At 31.7% G+C, this 27,813-nt stretch overlaps 1 protein-coding gene across 1 annotated transcript in view; it reads left to right on the top strand.

Moving 5' to 3' along the window:
* Window positions 1-6,216: 6,216 nt before the first annotated feature.
* LOC126839270 (calpain-1 catalytic subunit-like) overlaps window positions 6,217-27,813 on the top strand; it is a 74,048-nt gene continuing 52,451 nt past the window's right edge. The window contains exons 1-2 of the mRNA XM_050574515.1: window positions 6,217-6,539; window positions 14,593-14,762. Of these exons, the coding sequence (XP_050430472.1) occupies window positions 14,606-14,762 (157 nt within the window). The 5' untranslated portion in view covers window positions 6,217-6,539; window positions 14,593-14,605. The remainder of the gene's footprint in view (window positions 6,540-14,592; window positions 14,763-27,813) is intronic.

The following is a 27,813-nucleotide window of genomic DNA, read 5'->3' as shown; positions in this document are numbered from 1 at the left end:
ACAGACCGCAGTTAATTTTTACTAACATTCCGCGTAAAATCTATTTTGTGTTACAGTTTGAGATGTAACCGAAAAACGATTTTCAATGGTCAAACATATTAGATTCTTGTTTCTGTTTCAAAAGCCATTTTGACATCGTAGGATACCAATTGCTCGCATCGTGCTGCTGGGATTATTTTGTGCTTTCTATTATATTACAACCGCATTAGTACCTAAACTATAATCTATGAAGTCTGATTTTAAAACTGTTTAGTTAACAGTTACGTTGTATTATATTGTTTTGTGCTAAATGCAATTAATCCTATACACTAATACTTGTACACGTTTCTATAATAGTCTCCGAGACCTATTCTTCCGCTCGGCTTAAAATTCTTAACGGTATCAAGATAGAAATTATTTAATCCTAAGGCGGTTGTAACGAGGCTCAAAAGGACTTTTTTTTAAATGAATGACCAATTTGTAGCTTTAATTGTGTGTTTGCCGTTCATTAATTTTTAATTGGACATAGATAAATTAGCTATGATAAATAGCCTTGATTATAAATAAATAAATATTTTCTGTATGCTTTACTCATTTGATCAGTCTATCTTTGATTCTTTGTGTTTGTTTAATACCTAAAAAGACTTAAAACCCTAAAACTTCGCCTAAAAAAGCAAAATGAAGAAAAAGCTTTCACCCTTCTAGGGGAAAGAGTTTATGATATTTGTTTGGGTTGCCAACGTTTATCGGTAGTACTATTCTATACAAATTTGGAACTAAATGGAATATTTTTTAAAAAGTTATGAAGCGCCGTAATTTTATATGATAGGCTGATTTTTTTGGGGAGGGGGTCTAGAACTTGGCCTTTTTACACTGATAGGTTTTTGTTAGAGGTATCATTCCTTTTTGCTGGCTTCAACATCGTGAGCGACGTGTTTATTTTTTACGAGGCATTGGTGGGAAAATTTTGAAAATTGGGAGCAGAGTTTGATTCACGCGGCCGCCTCGAAGATTTTGCTCTAATACAATTTTTCTTAGAAAAGCAGCACTTTCTATTTTTTTTATAACTTAGAACGAACGAATTCTCGGACGAAAAATAACACGGGTATAGAGTATATAGACTTAACTGAATAATGATATTAGTACGATTGTTAAAATATTCTGTATTTGATGACCGATAAATAAAATAAATTACAATAAAATTACAAAACCATTATGTTTGATAGGAATTTACTGTTAATTACAAACAATTGCTTATTGTTATATTGTAACGTTTGGTTTGACAGTGCGGCGCGGGAATCTGTAATTAATAAAAACCCGTGCTAATCTAATCAAACAATATTCATGCGCATCACATCATGCATTTAGAACTACATTCCCTAAAAGCAGCATTAATTTTAAAAAATTTGCAACTTTCAGATTTTTCCCTTTAGTTGCACTATAAGACCTGCCTTTGTGCCAAATTTCACGTTTCTACCTAAACGGGTGTTTTATAATTTTGATGATGAGTCAGTCAGTCAGTCAGTAACAAAATTGAAAACTTTGAAATTCTTCCCTTTTGAAAAGGCTTACTATTAAGAGCTCAAATGTTTACAGTATCTTAAACTACTCAAGCTTAATCTATGTTTCAAATTTCAAAAGCTTATCTTAAGAGGAAACAGAGATATGTGGGTTAGAAAAACTGGGTGAATTGGTTCGTGTATAGATTCTCAGCTACGCCGAAGTCAATATACATTTAATCTAAAGTACTAGTTGTGAACATTGGCTAGAATATTGTTATGGTTGTCCACGTTCTTTATTGATCTTACTGTATTGTATTTCAAATTCTCACATTTCAAAATGTTACAGATTACTAATTGAAATATTAAAGACTATTTTTGAAGATATGATTGAAATAATTTTGTAAACCAATTACAAATTCAGTTTTTATTTTGATTATTATTTAAGGAATAAAAAAACACCCAAAGTAACCTTCAACGTTCATTTTTAGTAACCTTCTAGATTACCAGATAACAATATATATATATTATTTATTACTCTTAAAAAAACTCTTCTTACGTGAGCGGTTAATTTCGTTATACTTTTTTTCTAAATTATCAAGGTCTGCGTTAACGGTTTAAACTTTAGTAGTGCATGACGTTAATAATTGACCATTTTACTTTACAAGTGGTATTTGGAATAAGAATATTTCATAATTAAAATGTTTATCTTGTTAAAATAATCTTAAAATATTTACCTTAATATTTAATTTTTATGTTAATATTTTTAGTCGACGCACATGAAAGCGTTGGCTGTATACTGTATAGGCGTTTTTATTAACCGGGATATAATAATGTGAAATGGCCCTTATGGCCTATTTAGTCGATATTGGCAGGCCATAATTATTAGTACTTGCATTGGTTTATGCATCTTGGACATATTTTTTAATAAACATAATAATCATAGGGATTGTACATAAATAAAAAAAAAATACATTTTAAAACGAATGATCTTAATTTACAATTTAAGCATATTAACTGGTCGTTAATAAAAATAGATTTGCATTAAAACGCCACACAATGATAAATCATAGAATATAACTGGCGGCTAAAAAATATTTTATAATTATTTGATATTATATTAATTTAGAAACATAAAATGTAAGACGATCAGTCTTAGCAGATTTGTTTTAAATAATATCTTATTAGGACGTTTTTATTATGTTGCCATACCTACATAAATTTAAATAACCGAAAGATTTACGTACAACTAAAACGTTCTATAATAACTATTAAGACGTCAGTAATTTATTATTAAAACAGTTTAAACTATAATTTATTTGACAACAGTACCAATAATATTATTCCAGAATTCACTTAAGTTTGTGTAGGTATCAATTCTGTGGTGCTCGGATAAAAGGTATTTCGAAAATGGGGTTAAGTGCTAATTGTGTAAAAAAAAAAAATGATTTGGTTGTGAAATTAGTTATTTTAAAAAATTAGTTATTTTGGACTTAAGACATATTACCCGAGCACCACAGAATTAGGTATGGGGTTTTAATTCTAAAACTCCTATCAGAAAATCTTAAAAGAGTTTCAGATTTAAGTTTAAAATTATTTATTTACACGCTTTAAAAAAGTTTGTTTATTGAGCATTGTGTTGCTCTTTTAGATAAAAATGGATTATTTATAATTTCACTCTCAATAATGAAAGCACTGTTTTGTTACATTAATTACTGATTAGTTATCGTATTAAATTACGAACTGAGTTTTGAAGTGTGTACTCAAATCTTTGTTTTGAGCTATGGTAATCTTGTTTTGATGTACAATACAGTATAGTTATCTCTCATAAAATTTCAAAATTCAAATTAAGCCTACCTATCTGCACAACGCTAACATATTGATATCATAATAATAGATTTTAAAAAACGTCTATAGTTATGGTATACTATGCATGCAGTCATGCTAATTAGAACAGTTGGATAATCACGTTTATTTATTATATCCATATTATTGTGTATATTATATATATAGAAAGAAAAATGGATTTTTGAAGCGGTGCCATGTACTCATATATTAAGAAATTAAGCTATCTAATTAATTATTTACCCAGACCGTTTTGTAATTTGTTCAAATAACTGCGGATTGATTTAGCCATATGAAATAGCCTATAATATCACAATACAGCAATTTGTCTTCAACTCGGTTTGCTAATTATAATATTTGTATCTAAATCTGTTCACATAAGCAACATAGTACAACATGACATATATATTTTATTTAGGATTTTGGTCGATGATTTTAAAAAGCGATATGAGTTCAATAGTCAATTTAATACAATATAAAGGAATTTAACTCAAGTGGCAAATGTTAATTACCTTTCATTGATATGTCAGGGACTATCTAGGATGCGTCCTGTTAATAGTAAAAATATAGAGTTAACAACAGATACAACCTACACACATCAATAACTTACAACTACAACAATTATATATATATTGCTCAATTTAACTATACACAAAATAAAGTCACATTATGTCGGGCTTATGTTATTGGGTCAATAAAAAATTTGTATTACAGTTATAGCTTATTGGTATATTATTAAAACATCATGTATATATTCACAATGTATAGTGAGGTTTATACGATTTACTTAGGTTGATCACTTTGGATGAATCATCCAAAGTGAATCAAAGTTGACCTTGCATATCTTTGTAGAATGTTCACTAGGGAGGTTAATTTTGCATGATTTTGATAATTATGCGGTTCATTAAAAAATGAACTACTACTCTGGATGATTGCTTATGATTTAAGTATGAATAATTTGCATAATAATTATTTATATTAAAAAAATCTACTTAATTTATTATACATTAGATATATTTTCAATTGTATTTTCGAGACCTTAAATCCAGACAACTATACTAGCTCTACAAAATTTGTAAGTTAAGAAATCTACAATGTCGAGAAAAATATTTAGTTTTAAAAAACATATAATCTAAATATTTTATAAAATAGTATAAACTTATTGCTATTAATATTAAACCTATATGCTGTTTTCCTCTTTTGTCTGGACTAGCTTTGCTGTACCAACGTAGCACATAGACCGCAGTGGTCCTGCTAAAATCAAAAAATTAATCTACACTTAACAAAATAATCTATCCATAATCACATTTAATTTGATAATATTGTAATCGATATTGACTTTGTTGATAAAAACTATTAACAGAAAAATAAAAATAGTTTTTAATTTGTTTAAATCAACCAAAGGGTACAGTATTTTTTTGCTGAAAATAAATTAATGTTGAGTGTGTTTATTGATTTTGAATAGGGAATAGATAATTATTTTCATCTATTGGTCATTGGTATCATTGTTATGTTAGTAAGCGATTTTTAACTGTAAATAAACCGTTGTCAGGCGGTCATATAGTGTAAGTTGAGAGAAAAATAGTATCACTTCGTATTATGGGAGGTCCGCATCGAAGCTAAAACAAACACGACACCCGCCCTCCCAATTTTACCGGTCTGGCAATTATACAAGATTTTTGGGTGCGCCACCGCTTGTGTTTTTAGCCGAGTAATTTTGCCCGGCAGTCTATTGAACATACCGCATAACATGACACAGTGAAACCAAGTATAAGCGGATACAAGCAATTGTAATTAACAGTTCATTAATCACAAATTGGGCGGTCTTCTTTTCACACGTTTTACTTGCCTAATTTGGAATATAAGAATGCCTGTTCGGCGGTTTAGAATGGTAATTTAATACTTAAATAAGTAATTATTTTCATCAAGGATAAACGCGCCAAGATATTTTTTGAAACAGATGTTTACAGCTTTGCGTTTGGTACTAAATGTACGGAATGTAACGTGTCAAAGTTGTACAAATTTTGAGTTAAATTCATACAGATAGAATATATAATAAATTATACCATAATGATAAGCTGTCAAGGAAAATATTGTATTGAATGCGCATTATATTATGACGACCACACAACTTGTGTGTGGACGCCGATTTAGTCAGATACTGTCTGGTACTAAAATAATTATGCGTAAACCGCTTTTTAAAAACAAATTAATAATTTGCCTGAATAGGTTCTTTATTTCAAAAATGATTAACGTTCAAAAACTGAAAACAACCGTCTAATGCAAATAAAAAATTAGATTTAACTTAAAATATTATCGTATTATTAATATCGTTCGAGTCGCACGATAATCATAATATATATATATATACCGTTAAAAAACAACAGGATATCAAGTATCCACCAATCAACTTTTGTACAAAAGTTTTATTTTTAATTTCATTAAGAACAAAAAACAAACGGGAAATAGTAAGTTTTATGTTTAAAAGCGCGTATATATTTAATAATAGATATCATGATATTATGACTCATATTGTTACATGACATTCATATATTATATTAAGTTTATTATCACAGATTAGAGTTTGATTGAAAATAATCTCTCTATTTAGTAATCAACCCGTCGATTGGTTTACAGTCGCAGGTGTGTCCTAAGGAAGAGAATTTTTACGGTGCGGTTATTTTCCGTTGCCTCCCGCACCAGTCGGGTAGCCTTCAGGTCAGTCCTCAGTCCTCACACGAAATTATACAACGTTTAAAATATCCTCTGAAGAGAAAATAATATTATTTTGTTGTAAACAAAACCAAGTGAGATCCGTTTTTATTTTGTAGTTGGGTATAGATGGCGCCCCGAAACGGTTTGCACTGCGGCGGCCGTTCATCGTCGGCAGTCACGTGTGACTTGTCGGTGATCAACAGTCGGTGCGCTTGGCGGCTGTTGACCGAATGTTCGCGGTCGTTGTTCGTCTAACCGATCACTTATTGCGTTATTTTTATTATTCACAGACTCGACCGATAATACTTGATAGTGTTGTATTATAATTAACGGTCGCCGTAACGGAAACATAAACGCCTATGTGTCGTTTTTCATCACTTCTCGCGCTATCGATCGACTGTCGTGTGCGTCGGCGACTTTCGCGAATGTGAGACCATTAACCGTTGTTGTCTTCTGTATTTGCACTACCCCCTGTGCCGGAAACCAGAACACGGGAGAATAGTGAGTACTGATGCTTTTAAATATTGGAAAAACTAATTGCAATGCCAATCATTGATGGGCTTTAAGCAAACGGATGGTTGACAATGGTAACGCATGTCTAGGACGATAAAGACCGGGCGAGTGGGTGTCCCAAATTCTCATAAGATTCCATCACCTATTAATTTTCTATTTCTAGATTGCCTGAAATAGGGTAACCAAATTTTCCCAATAATTCACATGACAGCCCACTTCTTAACTAATTTTATTATTGATATCGACTCTTCCATATGACAAGTTACGGATTTGACAATGTTCAATATTAGCTCAAAAATTACATTTGTTTGGTAAAAAAATTATCATTTTTTCAGAAACTTAACATTTGTACATTTCATAAAAATATTATACATCTTAATCGTATTTTCGAAACGATGAAATCATATAAAAAAAAGTGGCCAACTGTCATTTTCATTACAACAATAGAAGCAAGTAGATAAAATATAATGCAAAAATTAAAATTTACTGATATTATCAAAATTTTGGTTGAGATTAGTAGGTCGATTATAAGAAAAAAATTATGTTACATTCACTAATAGTATAACAGTGTTGGTAAAAAACTTTATGGGGTTAATCGTTAAGTGCAAATATGTGCCTATTTCAATAAAGATATTTTATTTGGGTTTGAAAGTCGCGTTAACAAACAGTACATTTCGTTGTTAGTATTGGCACATCAATTGTATATGGAGTATGTTTTTTTTTTTTAATTTCCAACTCAATAATTAAACTAATTTTTTTAGTTTTTTATTTTTTGATTAGCAATGTTTATGTTTATTGATTACAGTGTAGAAAATGAAGCTGAAATTTAAATTTAAATTTATTTTTATTAGTTAACATTTGTTCCATATACAATTATATAAATAATTATATTAGATAAATTGGAACAGGATTATAACGTATCAGTGTCATAAAATATTATCTCAGTTTTCATTCTGATTACATATTTTGTATGAAGTAATTTTTCCAAAAATATTGGGTGTATTAAGAATTGTATTCATTTTAAATGTTTTCAATGACTCGTGGTAGAAAACTGGAGTTTTGAATAAGAAAAACGCCATTGCAGAATGCAGAGGTCCTATCTGTTTCGGTATACAATTTGTACATTTTTTCGCCCTCATCTATGTTAGCGGGAAACCATATTATTATTTTTTTTGTCTAAAATCAACGGCGCGATAATTATACACCATATTATACTACTCATATTAGTACATGTGTGTATTATGTATACACTTGTCATTATTACTATACAGGTATAATTTAATATTATTGTGGCGCATCTAAGGCGCATCTGCTGTGCAGCACGGGTGCATGTGCATCAACACCTGCGGCACACGCTCGTAAGCTGTCATGGCCCGACTTATCCCGACAATCCTCTCCCCTTCCCCCCAAAAAAAAATGTTCCACTACTATCAATTTCCGGTAGAATGTCCCTTTAAGCTTGGTCACGCCCAAGTGTTTTTGGGAATTGCTTTACCCATTTGTTTGTGCAAGCCTGGTCTTCTTCCGGCCACGGGATGCGGTTTCATTGACATTTGTTCTTTCTATAATAAGTAATAACCATCCCACTGATGGTTAGGTACATTTGATGGTGTACATTTGATTATCTTGAACAAATAACATAGTACAACGTGTCGATATACACAATGAGTAAACAAAACCTTCACATCCCCCAAAAGAATGCTAATGCATTTGGGTGACAAGCATTGTGTAAACAATATTAAACAAAATTTTACTTTTAATACATATCCAATTATTTTTTACTTTAGTTACAAGATAAAATAAGTAAAAAGGTTTTTTTTTAATATTATGGCAGTGCACAATAATACTGATTTGATTAGCCTATTCAGACTAGAATTAACAACTATTTGCACATTTGTATATTATGTATTTATAATTTTTATTATCTGTTTAATTACATTTATGAAACTGCCGTCGATTAGTTTATTGAACACTCTTTACGTAAATCGAGTATGTATCTCTGTAGTACTTATCGTTTATCCGATAAAATCATTAGTTTCGTTTTCAGTCGTGTTCGCACGTTGGTAGGTCATAATATATAATGCTTAGGCGGTAATCGCAGTAGTTCGAAAAAGACCTGTATGTAAATAATTAACCAAAAAAAAATATGAATAATATGACTTATGTTTTTTTTACGTTCTGTTTTGTAAATCAAAACTATCACTCGCTCTGAGTAGTTGGTTGAACTCTTAGATCTTATTGTTTTCTTCAGAATCAAAAAAAAAAAATAGCTACCTATTAATCTAGTTTTTTAGGTAAAATTGCAAACGAAACCTACACTTCAAATTTAGGTTTACTCGATATTATCCTAAATATTCTCTCATTTACTAAAAAAAAAAAGAAAAAAAATTCTCTCATTTACAGACAATTATTTGCAGGGGTGGAAAGTAGTCACTTTTATCATCTTTGTTCACTAATTTCATATCTAGTCATTATTGTTAATTTTATTCGGATTTAAAAACAACAATTTTCTAAAAATATATCTAGCCGATATATTATACCGATCAATTAAATGGAAAATAGTAGATTCAAAATCGATTCCAAACAATCGAATTTAAATTCCGATTGTTGTAATTTTTACCTGCTTCCACAAGTTATTTTGTATTATATCGGTTTAGGTTTAGAGGACTGTATTAAGTTTACAAGTGTAAAATAACAAAAAAAAAGGAAGCCGGTTAATTAAGCTAATGTTAGAGTATGTTAAATTGATATATTTTTGAACATAAACCCCTATAGTAAATGTCGTGAGCGTTTTATTTATTTTTTATTTTATTATGTACGGTTTACGTGCTAGAATAAAACAATAACCTTTTCGCTACTATAGCAGACTTTAATAATTAATTGAGATGTAGTGTTTTCTTTATGCTAGTTAGCGTTACAGGTGACCTTATGGGTACACCATACAGTTAGAATATAGCCTTACACGCTTTTTATTGTGTTCTTGAAAAAAAAGTACAAAACTAGAATATATATAAAAAAAACAGCAATGCATGAGTAATTTTTAAGTTTACATACAGAAGCAATAATGTAAAATAAAAAATAAAAATGTTAAGGTCATCAATATAGAAGAGTTATGTATATTAAGTTTACTAATAGGTTTGTTGAATATATGAGGAATGGAAAATCAATACAGCAGTTTTAACTAAATTAAAATCATTTTCCAATATACAATTAATTTGATTTCCAGTTAGGAATATTGATTATTTATTATTATCTAGTAATATAGTATAGCTTAAGAATATAGCTTCCAGTTTACTATATAAATTATAATATGAAGGGTGGGATCAGTCTCAAAGCACAATAAATTAAAGAGGTCAATAAATGTGTGTTGCATTATTTAATAAATTATTGTATATGTTTTTTTAAACACCGCTATATAAATACCTGCCATTAGCCGTAAATAAATATTGTTATAATTTTAGCTTTCATTCAAAGACGATTAGTTTTACATTGGTTTCGTTCTTCTGCTGTGGATTGAGCAATCAAGTATACAGCATCTCTATTAGACTAAGGTGGACCAAACGTTTAAAAAGTTTAATCTTTTCAGAAAAATTAGCCTGTTTTCAAGTTTTATTTTTTAATTTATTATTCAAAAAAATGTTGATATATCGGTTATCGCAATTACACTTGATATTAGTAATAAAAATAGTTTATTTTTAAATATTTTTAAGTTTTAAAAACCCCATACTTGAATTTAGCTTGTGTTATTTAACAATAACATTTCAACGTTTTAAAATATATTATACACAATTTTTGTCATATTTTTAAACACAAGTCATAACGACATACTTTTAAATTTAAAATATATATTAATATGAAATTATCATTTATCATATTTTTAAATATGGTTTATTGTTTTATTCACTTTTAAAATAAAGTAATAAAGCTGCTACTAATACATTTTAATTTTAGTCCAACTATTTTAAATTCCCACGAGAACATAAAAAGTTACATTATATGCAAGTGCTATAAGATTTTAAAATTAGGTACTGCTAGTCAAGTTTTAACCTGTTTTTTTTTTAGTAGGTACGATTTTATTACTTTGCTTTCTGCATCACGTATTCAGAGGAACTGGGTTTTTATTAAAAATAGTCTACTACTTTTTAGATTATAATTAAATAAGTACCTAGCAAGTTTTGTTGGATAAATATTTTCACATTTTTCAGTTTTATGTTGCATTGGTAAAATATCAACTAAGCTGTAGAGCGCGTCAACGAATGTCTATTGAATTGCATACAGATGACTGATTGCATTAGTGTTTTGCAGGCATTTTGTGTTATGCGTTACACTGTGCATTTGTAACGGCTTTGGCGATAAATTAAGCGAGTATTGAATATGGACAAGGTTAGGTTGCGGTGGAGAGGGAAGTTTGTTTGTAATTAACTTAATTTCTATTATTGTTATTCAATTGACCTTCGCCTGAAGCTCGCACATTATGCTAAAAGAACAAATCTTTTCATTAAAAAGTGTAATTTAAAATTAGTATACATTTTTACCACATACCCGTAGTTAGTGTGGAGTAATAAACATACTTACATTTGAGTCAGAAACTTTATTATTATTTTCGAGGGAATTATTTTAAAAACCGCGTTCAGTTTGAATTAAACCGCACGATTTTGATAAATACTTAAAACCGCACGCTTTTCCTTTTTCATGCTCACAGAAGCTAAAAAGTATATTAAAAAAATCAAATACTTCACACGTCAGTTAATACCTACGCTAGTGTATAGACTTATATTTTGAACCATAGACCATATTATATAATTTTAAAGTTTTGATGAATATGATTTCATCTTGTTATTGTTTTTGAAAACTTTATACATGTTTGATACACTTAACTTGTAATATGGTATGAGAGAGGTGATAATGCTGTTGATCTTTTGACATCATTACAATATAATAACTTGTTTGTAACTCAAGTATTATAATTTAGTAAACAAAAAACTGTTAGTCCTAGATGACATTTTCATAGCTGGAAAGCCGATATCGACTGTATAAAGATTATATTTACGCCTGTTGCTTTGGACTTGTGCTCATCATTATAAAGTTATTTTTACTGTGTGTTGTTGTACGTATCCAATTTAACAGCCCCCCCCCCCCCCAAGTATGCCCCTTATTAGTTTTGCGGTCGAGCTATGATCATATGAATACCATTATCGCGTGAATGGACGTTAATATTATACTTGTTATTATGCGCTATTTGCACCGCCTTATGCAATTCTCTTTTAACGTTATTATCTTGCAGTATTCAGCCACAGCTCAATGAGAACAGATCGAAAAAATAACTAATAACTTCTCGTGATCGCGTCGATGCTAAAAAAAACTGACAACAGCACTCGTTAGTCACCACAAATACCTACACTCATATTGTAATTTATCGGTGTATCTTTAAAAAAAATAGTTTGATTGAAAAACGTAAAAAATATCACTTTAGTGGTCAATATACTATAGAATGTGCGAGACTAACGTTTAAATTACTGAGACTAGGACTCGGGCCACTGGAACTGACAGTCTTACAAATATTTTATCTATAATATACTTTATTATAAATTAATTATAGAACTATAATATATTAAGCCAGTATGATATGTGTTTTTAAAAAGTCTTGGTCGAACAAAAAAATAGCCTTCAGAAAGTTAAAAAAAGTTATCAACCTATATAAAGGGTCATGGGGAAAAAAGATCAATGTCGATTTTTTTAAACTCAATTTTTGAAATTTACTAACTTAAAAAATGTCATTTTAGCAAGGGGTTGAGCGAGAGAAAAACATGTTGTCGGTAAACTAAATATATTTGAGTAAAAGAAAAAAAAATACATTTTACTTATACAAAAAGTAAAAAATAAAATAGTATCTCATTTTCACAAAAAAATTGACATTGATCTTTTTTTCCCCTTGACCCTTCATGTACTAAATATTTGTTTAGTTGTTTTAATTTATTTGGTTATGTGTTATGTCACAAAAATATAATTTTAACAAAATATGGCTATTATAAAACATAACAACAAACCGGTTGTCGTGGCGTTGTAGTCGAGAGTATTAAAATAATATTTGTAAAGCCACCTTTGTTGTATCTAACCTTTGGCCATAAAAAAAATATATCGGTCTATCTAAGTTAAATACAAAATATATGAATATAAACGAATACAATGTTGTATTAGGTTATATTGGTTATAATAGGTTTACCCAATGTTTTAAGGCAAAAAATATCTTTCATGAAAATTATACCGATGTGATGCGATATCACGAACATTATAAAGATACTAACTATGAGTACCTAATATTTAACTAAAAATCGATTTACAATCATATTATTATTTATCAAATTAATTCCGGGTCATTTATGTTAGTTTTAGGAGAAAAGTCTTAATCCTCATAATTTTCTCTGCTATAAATAATGACTTTTTTTATAAATTGGTCGATAAAATTGCAAGTTAAAAAATATATTATTATTACTTATTCAGTAAGTAAAATTGTTGGGTAAAATGTAAACAACCTAGCTTTACAATTTTAACAATACAACTTGGCGAGTGAAGTTGTTAAAAACTATCTCTTTGGTTAGAATCCGGCAAATCCGGAATTAGTTATATAATATTAAAATTATTTTACAAGATTGGTTGCATAATAACAATTATATGTCTAGTCCTAATCACTTTTTTTCTACTTAAATTTTTAATTCTGGTGTCAACAAGTGTTTTACACGTTTAAGTCTGATCCCATTTCACATTATTATAAAATAAGTCTTTGTCGATTTTGAGAAGCGAGTCACTATTTTGTTCTTGGATTTATACTATAATATGTCTATTTTGATAGCCAAACAGCTAACTATTATTATTAACATTACATTAATATTATGATTAAATGTTTTCGCAACGAACGTGTTTTTCGTTTATGAAAACCCTTTCTGCGGTCGCGTTGTACATCCGACAAACATTATGTGATTTTTTTATCATGAACCACTCAATATCTCACAGGGTTTTATAAGAAATTGAAATGTTTTTTTTTCATATTGCTTTTATACAATGTGATCTCAATTTTTCACAATTTTTTTTGTTTTTAGCCCCTCCCACCTTAGTTATTTTGATAGCAACTTTTGAAACTTAAATGGTACCGCACATATTTCATTAACTTTTTATATTGAAAATAATGTACTAAACATTTTCACTGGTCGATATCCAGTTTCGGATAACTATTTTTAAAGTTATAAGAGTTTAAAAGCTAGGATGGGAGGGGAAGTGCGGTTGGGAAATGCGCGTAGATAAAAATAAAATTACGCTCCACCTTTCCTCCTGCCCTAAACTTGAAACTTCAATTACTTCAAAAATAGTTATCCGAAACTGGTTACCGACTAGTCCATTTTTTTTAGTACATTATTCTCAATTTAAAAAGTTAACAAAATATATAGGTACGTTACCATTTAAGTTTCAAAAGTTGCTATCAAAATAACAAATTTAAGAGGGGGGTAAAAACAAAATAAAATTATGAAAAATTGAGATCACGTTTTATAAAAACATTATAAAAAAAAAATTAAATTATTAATTAAACCCAGTAAGATATTGACTGGTTCATGATAAAAGAATCATCATGTATTATTTGTTTGGTTGTTTTTTTCCCTTTCTGTAAATTCATTGTTTTTTGCCCGCAGAGAATAACTCTCTTTCATTGTTACACTTAAAAATCGCTTTCACCGTTATTACGTTAATTTTCTATTTACCATGACACGACTTCACCGCACTTGGTTGTGTGAATCCGGTAAGTACGGGATAACCGCTATAGCAACGATGTTGCTTAGGGTGTTATAAAAAACATTGAGATCAGTTTGTTGATGTATTTGTCCTGGACCACCATTAATTAGTTAGCAATTTTTACCTATTATTATCATGTACAGGCTATTTCACGCTGAGGGCGCAACATAAAATCACATTTAAAAAAAACAGTCCTATTTGTGACGCTATGCTTTACTGATGTTTGGATTATGGAATTATATTTATTGTCATGTTTCAGGGATGGAAATGAGATGAGTGTAGGGGCCGAGCCCGGTGGGTGTTGGGACAGTTGCGTGCGGTTGATGTGCCACAGTCAAACGTCGCAGCCATCAGCCCATCGACAGCCCTACCCTGCCCGCCACCTCTACCCCAACGGCATCAAGAACGGCTTGAACGGTCAAATCAAAGGTGAGTGTCACTTATATAGTTTATACTGTTAACCGATCATCATTCAGACGATTCAGTCGTAGTTCGATTTTGACCGGACGACATTAGAATGCTTTTGGTCAGAGTCAATTAGATTTTGCTAATTGAACAAGTCGCATGGAAAGTATTTCACTCTTGAACTTACTTCCTCTCTCTCTTCCGGTACGAGTGCACTTCACATGAATGAATTCTCGTCGACATCGTTACACGCAAGGCTATTGATCGATGTCCGATGACGAATAACAATAAATAGCACAGACTGTAGATAAATTATATCAATTAAGTAATAATATCCAGTTTAATTGGTCAGAGTCGCTGCTATAGTATATTGTTCCATTAACTTCTGTCGTGGCCCGCATGAGAGAGCGGAAAAACAACATTTTATCCGCTGCGACGGCGGCTGCAATTCTTCTCTATACATAACAACAATATGTGTAATTGAATCGATTTAATGTATGATTTTTCACGGATTTCATGGGCGTTCAGAATCATGTACATTGTGTCGATCACGATCACCATCAGATATATCGGTGTATGTTATTAGAATATTACCCATAGCATTTCCGATATAAGCCTCGGCGTGTCGAATCGTCTCTTTGGGTGTAGGTACCGTTGCCTGAAGTCCTATCCGACCCAACGTCAAACTGGTTTCCGCTCGAAAGAGAGACGCCTTGTCTATATATTCGACTTATACTTGGCTGTTATTCGTTTAACCGAATAACAGCTATATACATAATACAATACAAATGACTTTACAATTTTATCGAAAACAGTTGTCTCTAGACGTTCGTGCCATCTTCCTGTTAAAAACACGCTACACTACCGTTTTTTTAAGGTGCAAAGCACTGGCAATTATTTTAATAAAACTTGATATTCAGCTAAAACTATACAAGTTTTATACTAACACGATGAAAAAATATCCACGTTGCCGTTTAATATTTGTTTCCAAATCTTACAACACCGTTTTTTAGCTCCTACTGAATGACTTATCTTAAACTCACTTTATAATATTTTTATTAAAAATCACCTTTAATAAAATCTAGATAAAGTTTTAATCATTTTCATTTTATGTAAATGTCTTACTACGCTAAAACTGTTCAGCTCTTCAGAAAATTGCTTCTCCCGAAACATGTTTTACACGCAAATAAAAAGTGGTGTGGCGCCCTCTTAAGCATCATTACACGTCTTATTTTCATATATTATTATCTCTAACGCCTCTGAGACACATACGCCGTCGACTCAAAAATTATAATATATGGTTCCCGAAAAGGTAGCATCTTGATTATAGGAAAAAAGAAGCCGCACAATTATCAGAGAGTCGTAGGTAATTAGGCAAATTATCTTTGGTAAAAACAAACCTACAACCCCCGCCCCTCCTCCAAGCCGATTATAAAACGCTTTCATTGGGGAGGTGCGTCTCCCCTCCTTATATATACATCTTAGGAGTTAACCGCGGTACCTAACAAAAATTATTTATAATAATAATATTTTGTACCCTGTATTGAGTATGTCGTCCAAACAAGTAAGATATCGTCGTGCTACTTATTTTTAAAAGAAAATATAGTCGAATCGATACATCCCCTTACTAGTAGGATAACCAATATCTTGTCGAAGTGTATGTTGTCGGATAAAGTGAATAATTACGTTTTAACGTTCCTATATGATTTTTCATACAAATAATTTGAACGTACAAATAAATAGATTTATGGTTAAATAACATATTTTAGTAAAATTAAAAAGCATAATCAAATTATTTGTTTAAAAAGTATTCAACCATAAAAATTAATTATTTTATGGTAAACATTAAAAACCGTATACTTATCTTTTTTTTAGGAAATTAAAGTTTAAAGATGTTACGCAGGTTTAATGTCCTGTTAATGTCGGCACGTTTTCAAAATTCGGTAAAATGTTATATATGATATAAATGGCACTTGTTTATTAATATGTGAACAACTAACTATAATTTATTGTACCTTAACAGGTTATCGACTACGTGTAATATCTAATTAGTTTTTAAGAAGATTGAAATTAGTATTAATAAATATCAAGTTTTTAGCCGACATTCAAATTATTACAAACTGTGCGGTTTTTGTACTTGCCAGAACACTATCTTAGTCCTTTGAACTCGTCGAAACTCGTTTATATATTATTGTTATTTTTAATTTGGGTAACGGGCTCGTGGAAAACTTAACGTGCAACAACATTTGGACTTGCGTGTGAATGCTGTACTGAATGAGAACATTTTGTAAACGTCAGGTTTGTATAATCTACATTGAAATCGACGATATTGCTACTTTGTCTATTATAATAATATATTTTTAGTATTATTAGAGTTATTGCGATATATGTATCTAAGACCGCTCGCGCTCGACGATAACAGTATTATTGTTATTATCATTATTATATCACAGGAATACGTCTAATTATCACGTTTTTTGCTGGAATTATATGTTAGTCCATCTATTATAACTGGCTCTTAGCCGCAGAACAATATGGTAGTCTGCCTTTTTCGGCGGTTTATAAGTGCCCGTGTAATTTTTTTAAAGTTTCCCTTCTGGTTATTTTATGATTATACTGTGATCATCACTTGGCATAATACACATGTGTATTATGCATGTGTCAGACAAGTGTCGACCAAATCCGTGCAAGTCGTCGCTTTTGATGAGTGCCCGCGATAAAAATTCTATTTAAAAAACAAAAAAGGCGCCAAGCGAAAATGATAACAAGTAGTGATAATCTACGCAAAGCCGGTTGTGTGGGCACGATCCAATATAAATGCAAATTTTTCAAATTTTCCGGGCAACAGGTGTTGTGTGTGCTCGAGTATAGAACAACAACGGTAAATAAAAAAAAAATGATACATAACAAACCAACACGTTACTGAGTGCGTTTGCTGCTTAGGTTCAATTTTCCAACTTGTTGCACAAGACAGGCGAAAGAACGTACGTTCAATTAATTAAAGTAACGTTAGTCGTTGTTAGTTCGGAAAACGCGCTCTGAGGTATTTGCTCAAAATGATTAAGTATTATTTTTTCCCCTTTAACTTTTTTTCTTCTAGTCTGATACCGAGAATCCAGACCAAAGCTCGAGCCGACACCGCCGCCAAAGAATTATTACTCTTCATTAGCACGGCTTTTTAACACACGCACACAGGTATTTTTTCAATATCATTTAATTTGGTTTTTCTTTGTGTATAATATCATTATTTTCTAATTTTAAACGGCCCCTGTTTGCCGATAACAATGAGATAACACAATGAAGTGACATAGCGAGGGTGGTTTTATTGGTTTATAACCAGCCCCCGTCTCCTTCTTTGTTTTGCAGTCTCTGAAAAGGATTTGTTATGAGTATACATTTTTTTAGAACCTCTTAGCTAGACAATTGCTGGCTACGGCTCTGTCACAATGTTTTATTAAATCAATTATTTTCAATCGGACGATATTTTACATTATTAAGTTGTTGTGAGTCAACTCGTACGTTTGAATACAAGCTTATAATTAGGATTTATTTTTTTAATAGTGATTTGAATTATTATAACTGCGTTGAGTGGGGCCGCGAAACCGTTAATCGGCAATTACCCGGGAATCCAGTCCTGGCAAAACTGGATTAGCCATCATCATCATCTTCGCCATAATATAATCACTGTTCAGCATGCGCGCAGCTCATAGACCGGAACGATTCATATTTGTTGTTCCTCGTGCGCCGTGTTTTTTATGTGATAATAATTTAAACGGTACTTTTACAGTTCGGTGACAAAATTTTGTTTTTGCCCTTTAGATAATATGGAAAAATATATACACCGGCTAGATAAGGGCATGCGTCAATTAGTAATTACCGTACGGATTTTTCATACTATAACTAGGAATAGGTTTCTTTTTAAACGATTTTTTTTTAGTATATTTTAATTTTATTATATTCATTTTTACTGCGCTGTTGAACACTAATGAGTAATGACTCAGTTCAATGATATTATAATTTACTCCACACAGACGAGTGTGGACGCGCAACGCTAAGCATTTTTGCCTTTCGACTATTATTTGATTGCTAGTTTTCCAATAATTGCATATGATGTTTATTATACGTGTTTAACATTAAACCATTTTCAGTTTTATTTTATTTTTATTCTAAAGGTCAGAGGTATAGCACACAAGTCTCTACGTTCCTCCTGACCTTACTAAATTTCATAACTCTTAAATTTTCAAATAATATTATAAGAATGATATAAACATACATACCTTATATAATAAGTAATGTAATTATTGTAATAATAATAAAGGGATATCCGAAATTTATATTTTATTATTATTTCATCGTTACACACATCGCTGATCCGTATATTGAAATACTGGTTTGTGTATACTGTAGGTATACCCATTTTAAAGTTAAATAGGTATCTCTTGGTTTACAGTGATAAAGATAATGGATATAATATTATGTCATATATTTCAGATCGTATAGTAGTTGTTATGAAACGTCGAGTACTTACGCCAGAAAACGGTTTCGAAATTTGTTGCATATTATATTATTATTTTCGCATATAATCTGACTTGCGCGCTGCTGTGTATAATAAGTTCATATGTTACTGTGTATAGTATCACTTGTACTCGAAAGTTTTGTCCGTGAACGGAATAAAAATAATATTAATATTTAAAAAAAATGTATTTCTAAAAGTGAAAGCAAATTGCTTAGAGATAAACGCCTCCTTCACGTTCAAAGTTGATCGTGTCCACAGTTAGCGCGATGTACGTTGTTTTTTCTTCTTCGTGCTTTGAATTTGCGACGGCGTTTGCATTGTATTATAACACATTTATAATAATATATTAATTTAGTATCTACAATTAACTTGCTAGGCATACTCGGCGGATGTGTCTATCTGACCTCGTGGCACCAGAGTACGCAGGACGTGGGCGCCGACTCGGCTGTCTGTCAAACGACGCCCGTCCTCGCTTGAACCCTGCCTCTACAGTACAATTATATCGTGCACCCATAGTTATTATTGTTGTTGGAACAAGTAAAATACCGATCAAGGTGCTGCTCGAGGCTATTATGTCCATTTTCGGGAAGACATGAAGTCAAGAAGTTCAAGTGGAACGATTTTTTGTTTATTTTTGTAAAATAAAATCAATAATCGAATCCCTTATGCAGATTGCAAACCGTCAAAAATTTTCCTCTTAAAAAAAAAGTGACCAAAATCCAATAATTCTGTAAGGTATCATTACTTTTCCGGGAATGACTTTATTTCCCAAAAAATTATCCATAACTTGTAAGCCAAATTATGAGCCGTCGAGAGCAAAAGTTACACCACTTTTAATCCGTGACTTACACTAGTCACGTTTTCACACAATCTAAAGTAACATACCTTATCTAGGCAATAATTTTACCTTGAATCTATTCCTGCTTTGCTTGTTTTTCGCTGAATGGCAAAGGAACTTTTACGTTCTTGTTAAATTATTAAAAAGCATTTCTACTTTAACCTTTCGTGACTTTTACACCACTTTTGTTTTCGACGGCTCATATAATATTATGTATATTAAAATAATGACTTATAGCTTAATACATGAAAATAAAGATGTATTAATTGTTTACAAAGTATTTGATTACAACTATATTTACATATTGGCTTTCCCAACGTTTCAGAAATCTTACATCTTCCATCATTAGGGCAGTGATGCTGTACTAAGTTAGATGATACTTGTTATGCTGCTGCCTGTTATGTAGAATAAAACGATCAACTCCGCGGTCTTAGGTTATGTGCCGATGTATGGTCTACCTCCCACTATTTTTCTTTTTTGCTGTCGTTTTTTTTGGTTCACCGCTTACCCCTACGCTTTTTTTATAATTTTTTGAGTATAAAAATTTGGTATACATGTAAGGACATGTAACCTGGTTGACCGTGCAAACTAGATAGTGTAGAATAAGCTTTCAGGCTTCGAAAGAAGATTTATACTCAAAACAAAAAATGTAAGAAGCTAAGTTTATTAAAGAGTTACTGTGATATATATTATGATAGTATTAAAACTACCAACTTCATCTAAGTATGTTATAAGTGTGTATTGAGTATTTTTAGTGTTTTTAACAATAGTATATTGTAACACACTTACATTAACTTCTAAAGCAGACAGAAGTATTTTAGTGTCAACGTTCAATGATTAATTATCATTAAAAAACACTATGCGAAAGCACTAAAAACCGTTATAACTTATTACTATTGCCTTATTAATGACATTGAAGTCAAGAGGGTGTAGGTAACTTTTAATGTTTAATCTCTCACTCTTCTCGCTAAGTCACTGCAGCTTAAGATTATATGAATTCCCTTGCTGTTCAAATGGCATTACGGATTGAGTGTTTACTGCAATTGTTCAAAATCCCATGTCGTCTTGACCGACATTTGTCGAGGAATGCCAATTGAATGGTTAACCTTGGCACGGAGTCGAGATATCCTCGATGCTTTTCTATTATGTCTTTATAATAGATATTATTCGTCTGTTTGTTTTTTGGATCACGAAAAGACGAGTTCGTCAAACGATTATATTACATCACACGCCTACGTGCTCATTTTGTCGAGCACATCGGGCATTGTGTTTTTTCCATCTTCGGAGAATTACTTCCTACACGCCTGCGGGCCCCCTTGATTGAATGTGACGTTTATGACCGATCCGGACGACCAGAATGAAGTGCAAACTCGATCAAACAAAACCTTCCATCGCCGCCGCCGTTACCATCACCTACAGGTCTGTTTTCGGCATCCTTAAAAAAATACATCGACTGAAGATTAGTTTTTTTTTACTCTTCGAACGACGAAATCAACTATCCCGAAGCCTTCCGGAAGTGCTAAACAATTCTTTTGGTCCGTGACGCTTTTGATTTGTATCAGGAATTGAAAAAAAAATTATGCCGAAGAGAATGAATCAATTAAGTATGTTTGCGGTGATTATATAAAATAATTCTTCTATAATACTAAATAATACACAGTTTAAGTCACCCGTGCAACTCAATAGACGAACATAAATAAAAGCAAAACAAATTACCAAAATGTTAGTAGTTCTGTGTTGAAAATTGTAAAATTTGTGTCTGACAAAAGGTTTCCATGATGGTTTTCAATTTTATGGCGTATTCTTCAAAAACATTGCAGAATTGAGCATTGTTAGTTAATTGAGCATAGTAACTGTTTTTAATCATAAACCACGAATAATTTTATTCAAATACATTAATATTGTAGTCGAATTTTTTAAAATTATCTAATATAATTGTATTTTTAAATAACGTTTATTGATGAATATTTACAGTATGTTTTCATACAATGAGTAAATGTGATAATAAGGCAATAAAATAACATTGAAATTGATAACAATTGTCTTGAGGTGGAAGTTTCACCTTGGAGGCGCCTATAAATTGTGCTTTCTAATTTGGCAAGACTGCAAGAGTTTAGCCGTTTAGCCGTTTTCTATTTAGACGTCTTACCGGATTGTTAGGAAGCGATATCGATGACAGTCTTCAGATGAGGCGGTTCGAATTGGAGTTGAGCTTGGAATGGAATCCATGGTAGAATATTTCTGCAGTTTTGTTAATGGTTTTGACATTTAAATTGGAATGAAGTAAGTCATTTGAGACGAACCCCATGGGGTTTTGATGATGGTACGGAGACATATTAATTTGAAGGCTTGAATTGTTTTATTGTTAGAAGGCTTAGCTAAGCGTTTCGCTTAGCTGTGACGTCTGTATAATAGCATTGATATTTGGTATCTATGATTCGTCGATTAAGATAGACCTGCTGTTATCTAATAAAATATTTTATTTTGAACTACCTAATAAGTTATTAATTTTTTTTTTTTTTTAGTTTTTATTCGATTTTTTATTCAGTGTTATGTTTTGGTTTTGTATTAAAATTGACAGATAGTAAACAGAACTACAATTTAATAAGTAAATATACCGTACATCTGAACGGGGCCGAATTGTATAAAACCTCCGGTTTCGTATATTAATATACATCTAGATAATATTACTTTATCCTTTCCTAGTGTGTAATTATAAAAGAACGGTCTAGATAGTTTTTTTCCAAGCGGAGTGCTGTGTATAAAGTAGTAGATCCAACGAAGACCGACGTTATTAAATTACTGAACCGAAACGCACGCCTTAAGGTATTTACGTTTAGTATATTGATTTCTAGGTTCAATAATAAATTAAATAAAAACAAAACCCATAGAAGTTTTTGGCATTTATAAATTATGGTAATTCAGAATATCGAATTATGCAGATCAGAAAAGGGTATTATTATTAAAAACAAACAAAACGTTAAAATATGTATTTACAAAGCACCCGCAGTTCTCATTTATTATTTTTAGTTAATTAATTACTTTTTATGAAAACGATTTGAAAGTCCTTCATGGAGTTTAATATAATACGCCTGTAATTAAATTATGCGAGTAGTACATAAAACAACAAATCTGATAACTAAAACAACGTAACTGTTCTGGAATAGTTATTACTACAATGCTTCCCAGTATAAGAAACGCGCAGCTGTGGATTTTCCGTAGGGCATTAACAAAATAATATATTTATTTATTATAACCAATAACCGTATATGGTATCCGGAACCGAATTAACGGTTTTGGAATCGCCGTGGCTTAAATTGACTGGAAATTATTTTAAACAAAAAGTTGAATCCCATAAGCTATTTTTTTATAATAAATTAGTTAGTTTTAATTACCAATTACCCGGTATGCTGCACGGTGCAGATTTTCGTGTGTTTACGTGTAATTAGGTCGTTCTCGATATTTTTCTAGGCAGTCGGGGTACTTGACATTTGTTTATTCTCTGGTCTCCGGTCTTAGATGAGTTCAAACTTTTTATCTTTTTATACGGGAAAAACTATATACTGTAGTTGGGTAAAGCACCTACACACACATTTGTTTACTTATATAGCTATTAATAAAATATGCAAGTGTGGAGGCTCCTTAAAATATTTATGTAACGGAATAACAAAAGTAATGGCGTAATGCGTTTTAAGTCATGTTTTAAGTATCAAGAGAAACTGTTTAAAACTGTTTTTCGGCTAAACTAGAACTACGTTAGCATTTACACACACGAAATATATTATAATATATTTGTCGTATAAGGCGCACGCGCCTCGTCTGGCCTGTATAACCTCTTAACCCCAATCCCGAACAGACAATATATTATTATTATTATAATTATAATAATTGTTGTTGTTTTTTCTCCTTACTTCGTCTTTCGATCCATTAACGTACGTTATTATGCGTACACCTTAACAAGGCTAGATACCACCTGTGTGATATAGCGGTGGTGTTGTGCAACAGCTCATAAAATCTCAGTCAGCGGCGCGGCGTGCCGATGGTCGGGACCGATATGCGATTCGAGACAAAAACACATAGAACTGGTACCGAAAGATAATACCTTCACGCCGATCTACTGTGATCTCGCCATGACGATATAAGGTTCGGATGAAAGTAATAGTGCTGCTATGTGGCGTCCAGAAGTCAGCAGGCTAACAAGATTCGACGGTACCCAAGGGACACACGTGACCGAAGTCGAGAGACGCAGAGTGTCGTCATCGCAGGGTAAGAGATTATGCATTATAATAGCTAACGCGAAAATGGATTACACCACTTGGCCACGATTTCTTCCTCCACTCCTCAAGAGACCTTCTTATCGAGTGTCTCCAAGACTATAACAGCTGTACAGAGTAACCTAAGACAGTCATTATAGCATTCTATACGTTTAATGTCATACGAATTTTAAGCCGAGAAAGAAAACTGATTTTATTATCGACTAATAGCGACTACGATTAATTTTAATATTTTTGAAATGTAAATTTATAGTAAATCTAAAATGTCCAATGTTTGTCATTTGGTATTGTAATATCATTATTTTTCATTATCGGCGTGAGTAATTATAGTGTATCGTCATAATCCAAACATGTTTTGGAGTTGTAACTCCAACAATAATTAAATATTTATTGTTATTACTAATTAGTAAAGAACTTACCTAAGTTGTATATATCTTAATCATTAATATTGTACTTAGATTTATTTAATAATTAATATTATTTTTCTTTTTAGTAGGTTTCGGCTATTGAGACTATTCCTTTAAGACCTCTTACGTTTATCTCCATCTTCTGATATTTCCCTCCATCGTAAACCAGTTGCTACTTTTCGCTGAACTATGTTCTCTGGATTATTATCATTAACAACTAGACCTATCTTTATCGTCATTTTGAAAAGCTTATTAAATAATTGTTTAACTTCTTCGCGGTTGTTTCCTAGTTCATCTATATCGTTTGTATATGCAAGGAGCTTACTTTCGACAAACTTAGAGTTATTTCTTCAGTAACACTCACTCATCTTACTAATTTCTCCAACACTAAGTTGAGGAGTATAACCTGACCGGTATTATTTAATAGTTTATACTGGCCATGTCCAAAAATGTGATACTATTATTAGTAAATTGTATAATATCCCGACAGTACAGCTGTGGCGGCGCGATTTGATCTTTCGACATTTACTTTAGCCCTCAGGCGAATCGTTTGTTATTTTTTGAAAACGTATGTAAGCGGCGGCGTGGTTCTTTATTTCTTACTAATAAATCGCACTGTTGCAGCCTTGGAAATATCACGAACAATTAACACGCCGATAATAACAGTGGGTCGCTAATTGCGCCTTATAACTGCCGCTAATAATAATAATTCACGTGATCACATGGCCTGGTGCGGTGGTACGTCGTCGTCTGGAATTCACTCTTCCAGTCCGAGGATCAATTTACCGGCGTGTAATTGAAGTATGTACACCATAGTAATTAATTGTCGATAGAGAGAGACCCGTTATCTATTTTGAACAAGCCAACGGCCAACCCGAAGCGTTGAAAATGCGGCAGAAGATAATCCGAGTTATTGTTATAAGCTAAATCATAATGATGATTGTAATGTGCAAAGTACGAAATTGCTTGTATTCTGTAGCCTGTTTATAATAATGTCGGACGACCGAGACCGCAAGCGCTGTATGATTTTATTGTCGCGGCTTCAAACTAAATAGCATGTAAACTAGAAAGCATGAATCATGTTGTGGTATTTTTGTTTTGTTTTTTGACGTTGTGATTAGTCGCTGTGTACAGCTGAGAGTTATTTTTACTCGGTTGAGTACATAATATTATAATCACGCGGACTCCGAAATACTTTTAGTTTCTGTCGGATACCACATACCGGGTCTTGTATCAGCCCAGGAGGTGGGTACGTTTTACGTTGAGGTAAATAGACTAATAAATTTCGATTATAACAATCTATAATATTATAAGCAATGGTAATAAAATAACGCGGCGTCACGTACACGACCGCAGAAATGGTGTTTGGCTATTTAATATAGATACATTTCAAGCCATCGGTAATCGCAATTGTGGCACGATTCTGGTCCGAAACGGATTAAAACAACATTTTGGCTCGCCCCTACTCTCTCTCCACCCCTCCCCCCTATTCGCTTCATTTTACTCTGCTCCGACATTCCGTGTATCAAACAGCTGTCCTTACCGCGACGAGAACGACCGGCAAAAATAACGATTTTATCTCGTTTCCAACAACTTTTTTCCCTTTAAAATTACACTTATACCTAATTAGATATAATGCCGTCACGTCTCGGACGACGTCCAGCAGAGTCGGCTTTACCGTTGTACACCGCCATCACATGCCTAAGCGTATTTATCGATAGTTAAGTATGCGACTGGCGGTTTATAATCCTAATCATAATAATTATAATTAAAAAAAACCGTTTAGTAAATATAATTTCATGGAATACATTCGATTCCGAGAGTGATAATGGTATTATGATATATTTACCGACGCAGTTCTTATTAAAGTATAGTCTAAAGTATATTATAATGAAAAGCCAGCGCTTAAGAGTGAAACAAACACAACTGACACAAAAGTTGTGGAATATAGTGTCAAAAAAGTCGAGGGGATTGTTTAATTTTCAATATAAATCAATTAGAGTTTTAACTTTAAGGTTGGACTAAGGACGCAATGATCTTGTCGGTCGTCATGACTAGGTTAGGATTTCGGTGGCCGATAATAATGTATTATGTATATAATTTTATTCGTCGATTAACTATTTTCGTAATTCTACGGGCAAAAGATAATTTATATATTTATTATTTATAGTTGAAATATTATATTAGATAATAACAAATTTATTTAAATACATTTCCTAAATAATAAGTAAAAAATAACGTATGTTTATATTTCAAATACTATTTTTTTTTATAAATAACTATCATAAGTATTCAAAGTATCATAAGTAATTTGTATTAACATATCATGTAAACTCCAGGTGACTGAGAAATGAACGGTGGCGGCACGTTCAAAAACCTTTGTCCGTTTGACCTGAATGATCACAGCGCTGTTTGCACTAAAGTTATATCATATGTTTTTTAACGGCGACCTGCTATGCTATGCTTATATACTATAGTCTATAATCGTAATTTTGTACAAAATGTTCATTATTACTTGCAGAATAGAATGGTCATGACCTGATATTAAGACATAAATGATTTACGAGACGTTTGATGTGTTTAACGATTTATCGGTCGTATTTGGTTTTCAATTATACTTACAAGTATAACGATAAAAATATTTAATGACACATTCGAAATTTAAGTGAAGGTTCGTCGTCGGTATGCGACCTTTTGTCAAAAAACCTGGGAAAGCTTTTACGTGGCCACAAAAACCGGCAAAGTCTGCAAATTTCATGTTTTTCTATGTGTATAATTAATAATTGTTGGATATTTAAATGTATATTTATTTAAAGGCTAAACACGTGAATTTATCTTTAAATATTGTAAATATTTGCAACTATCACGATGGAAAATACATGGCCAATAATATATTAATTTAGTACAATTTTCATACCGTGTACGCCGTGTTTAATTTTTTTTTTCTATAAACTTTTATTATACAATTTAGTTATAAGACAAAGTCTATACCGACAAACTTCTTTGGGAGATTGTAACGATATGCTTTTTATATGTCAAA

This window comes from Adelges cooleyi, unplaced genomic scaffold (assembly GCF_023614345.1).
Source record: "Adelges cooleyi isolate 19-005CV unplaced genomic scaffold, UGA_ACOO_1.1 ACOO_flye_CR_arks_rails_tigmint_CR_PRNA_1, whole genome shotgun sequence".
Classification (NCBI taxonomy): Eukaryota; Metazoa; Arthropoda; class Insecta; order Hemiptera; family Adelgidae; genus Adelges; species Adelges cooleyi.
The sequence above is the reverse complement of the archived record's forward strand: the minus strand, read 5'-3'. Positions and strand labels throughout refer to the sequence as shown.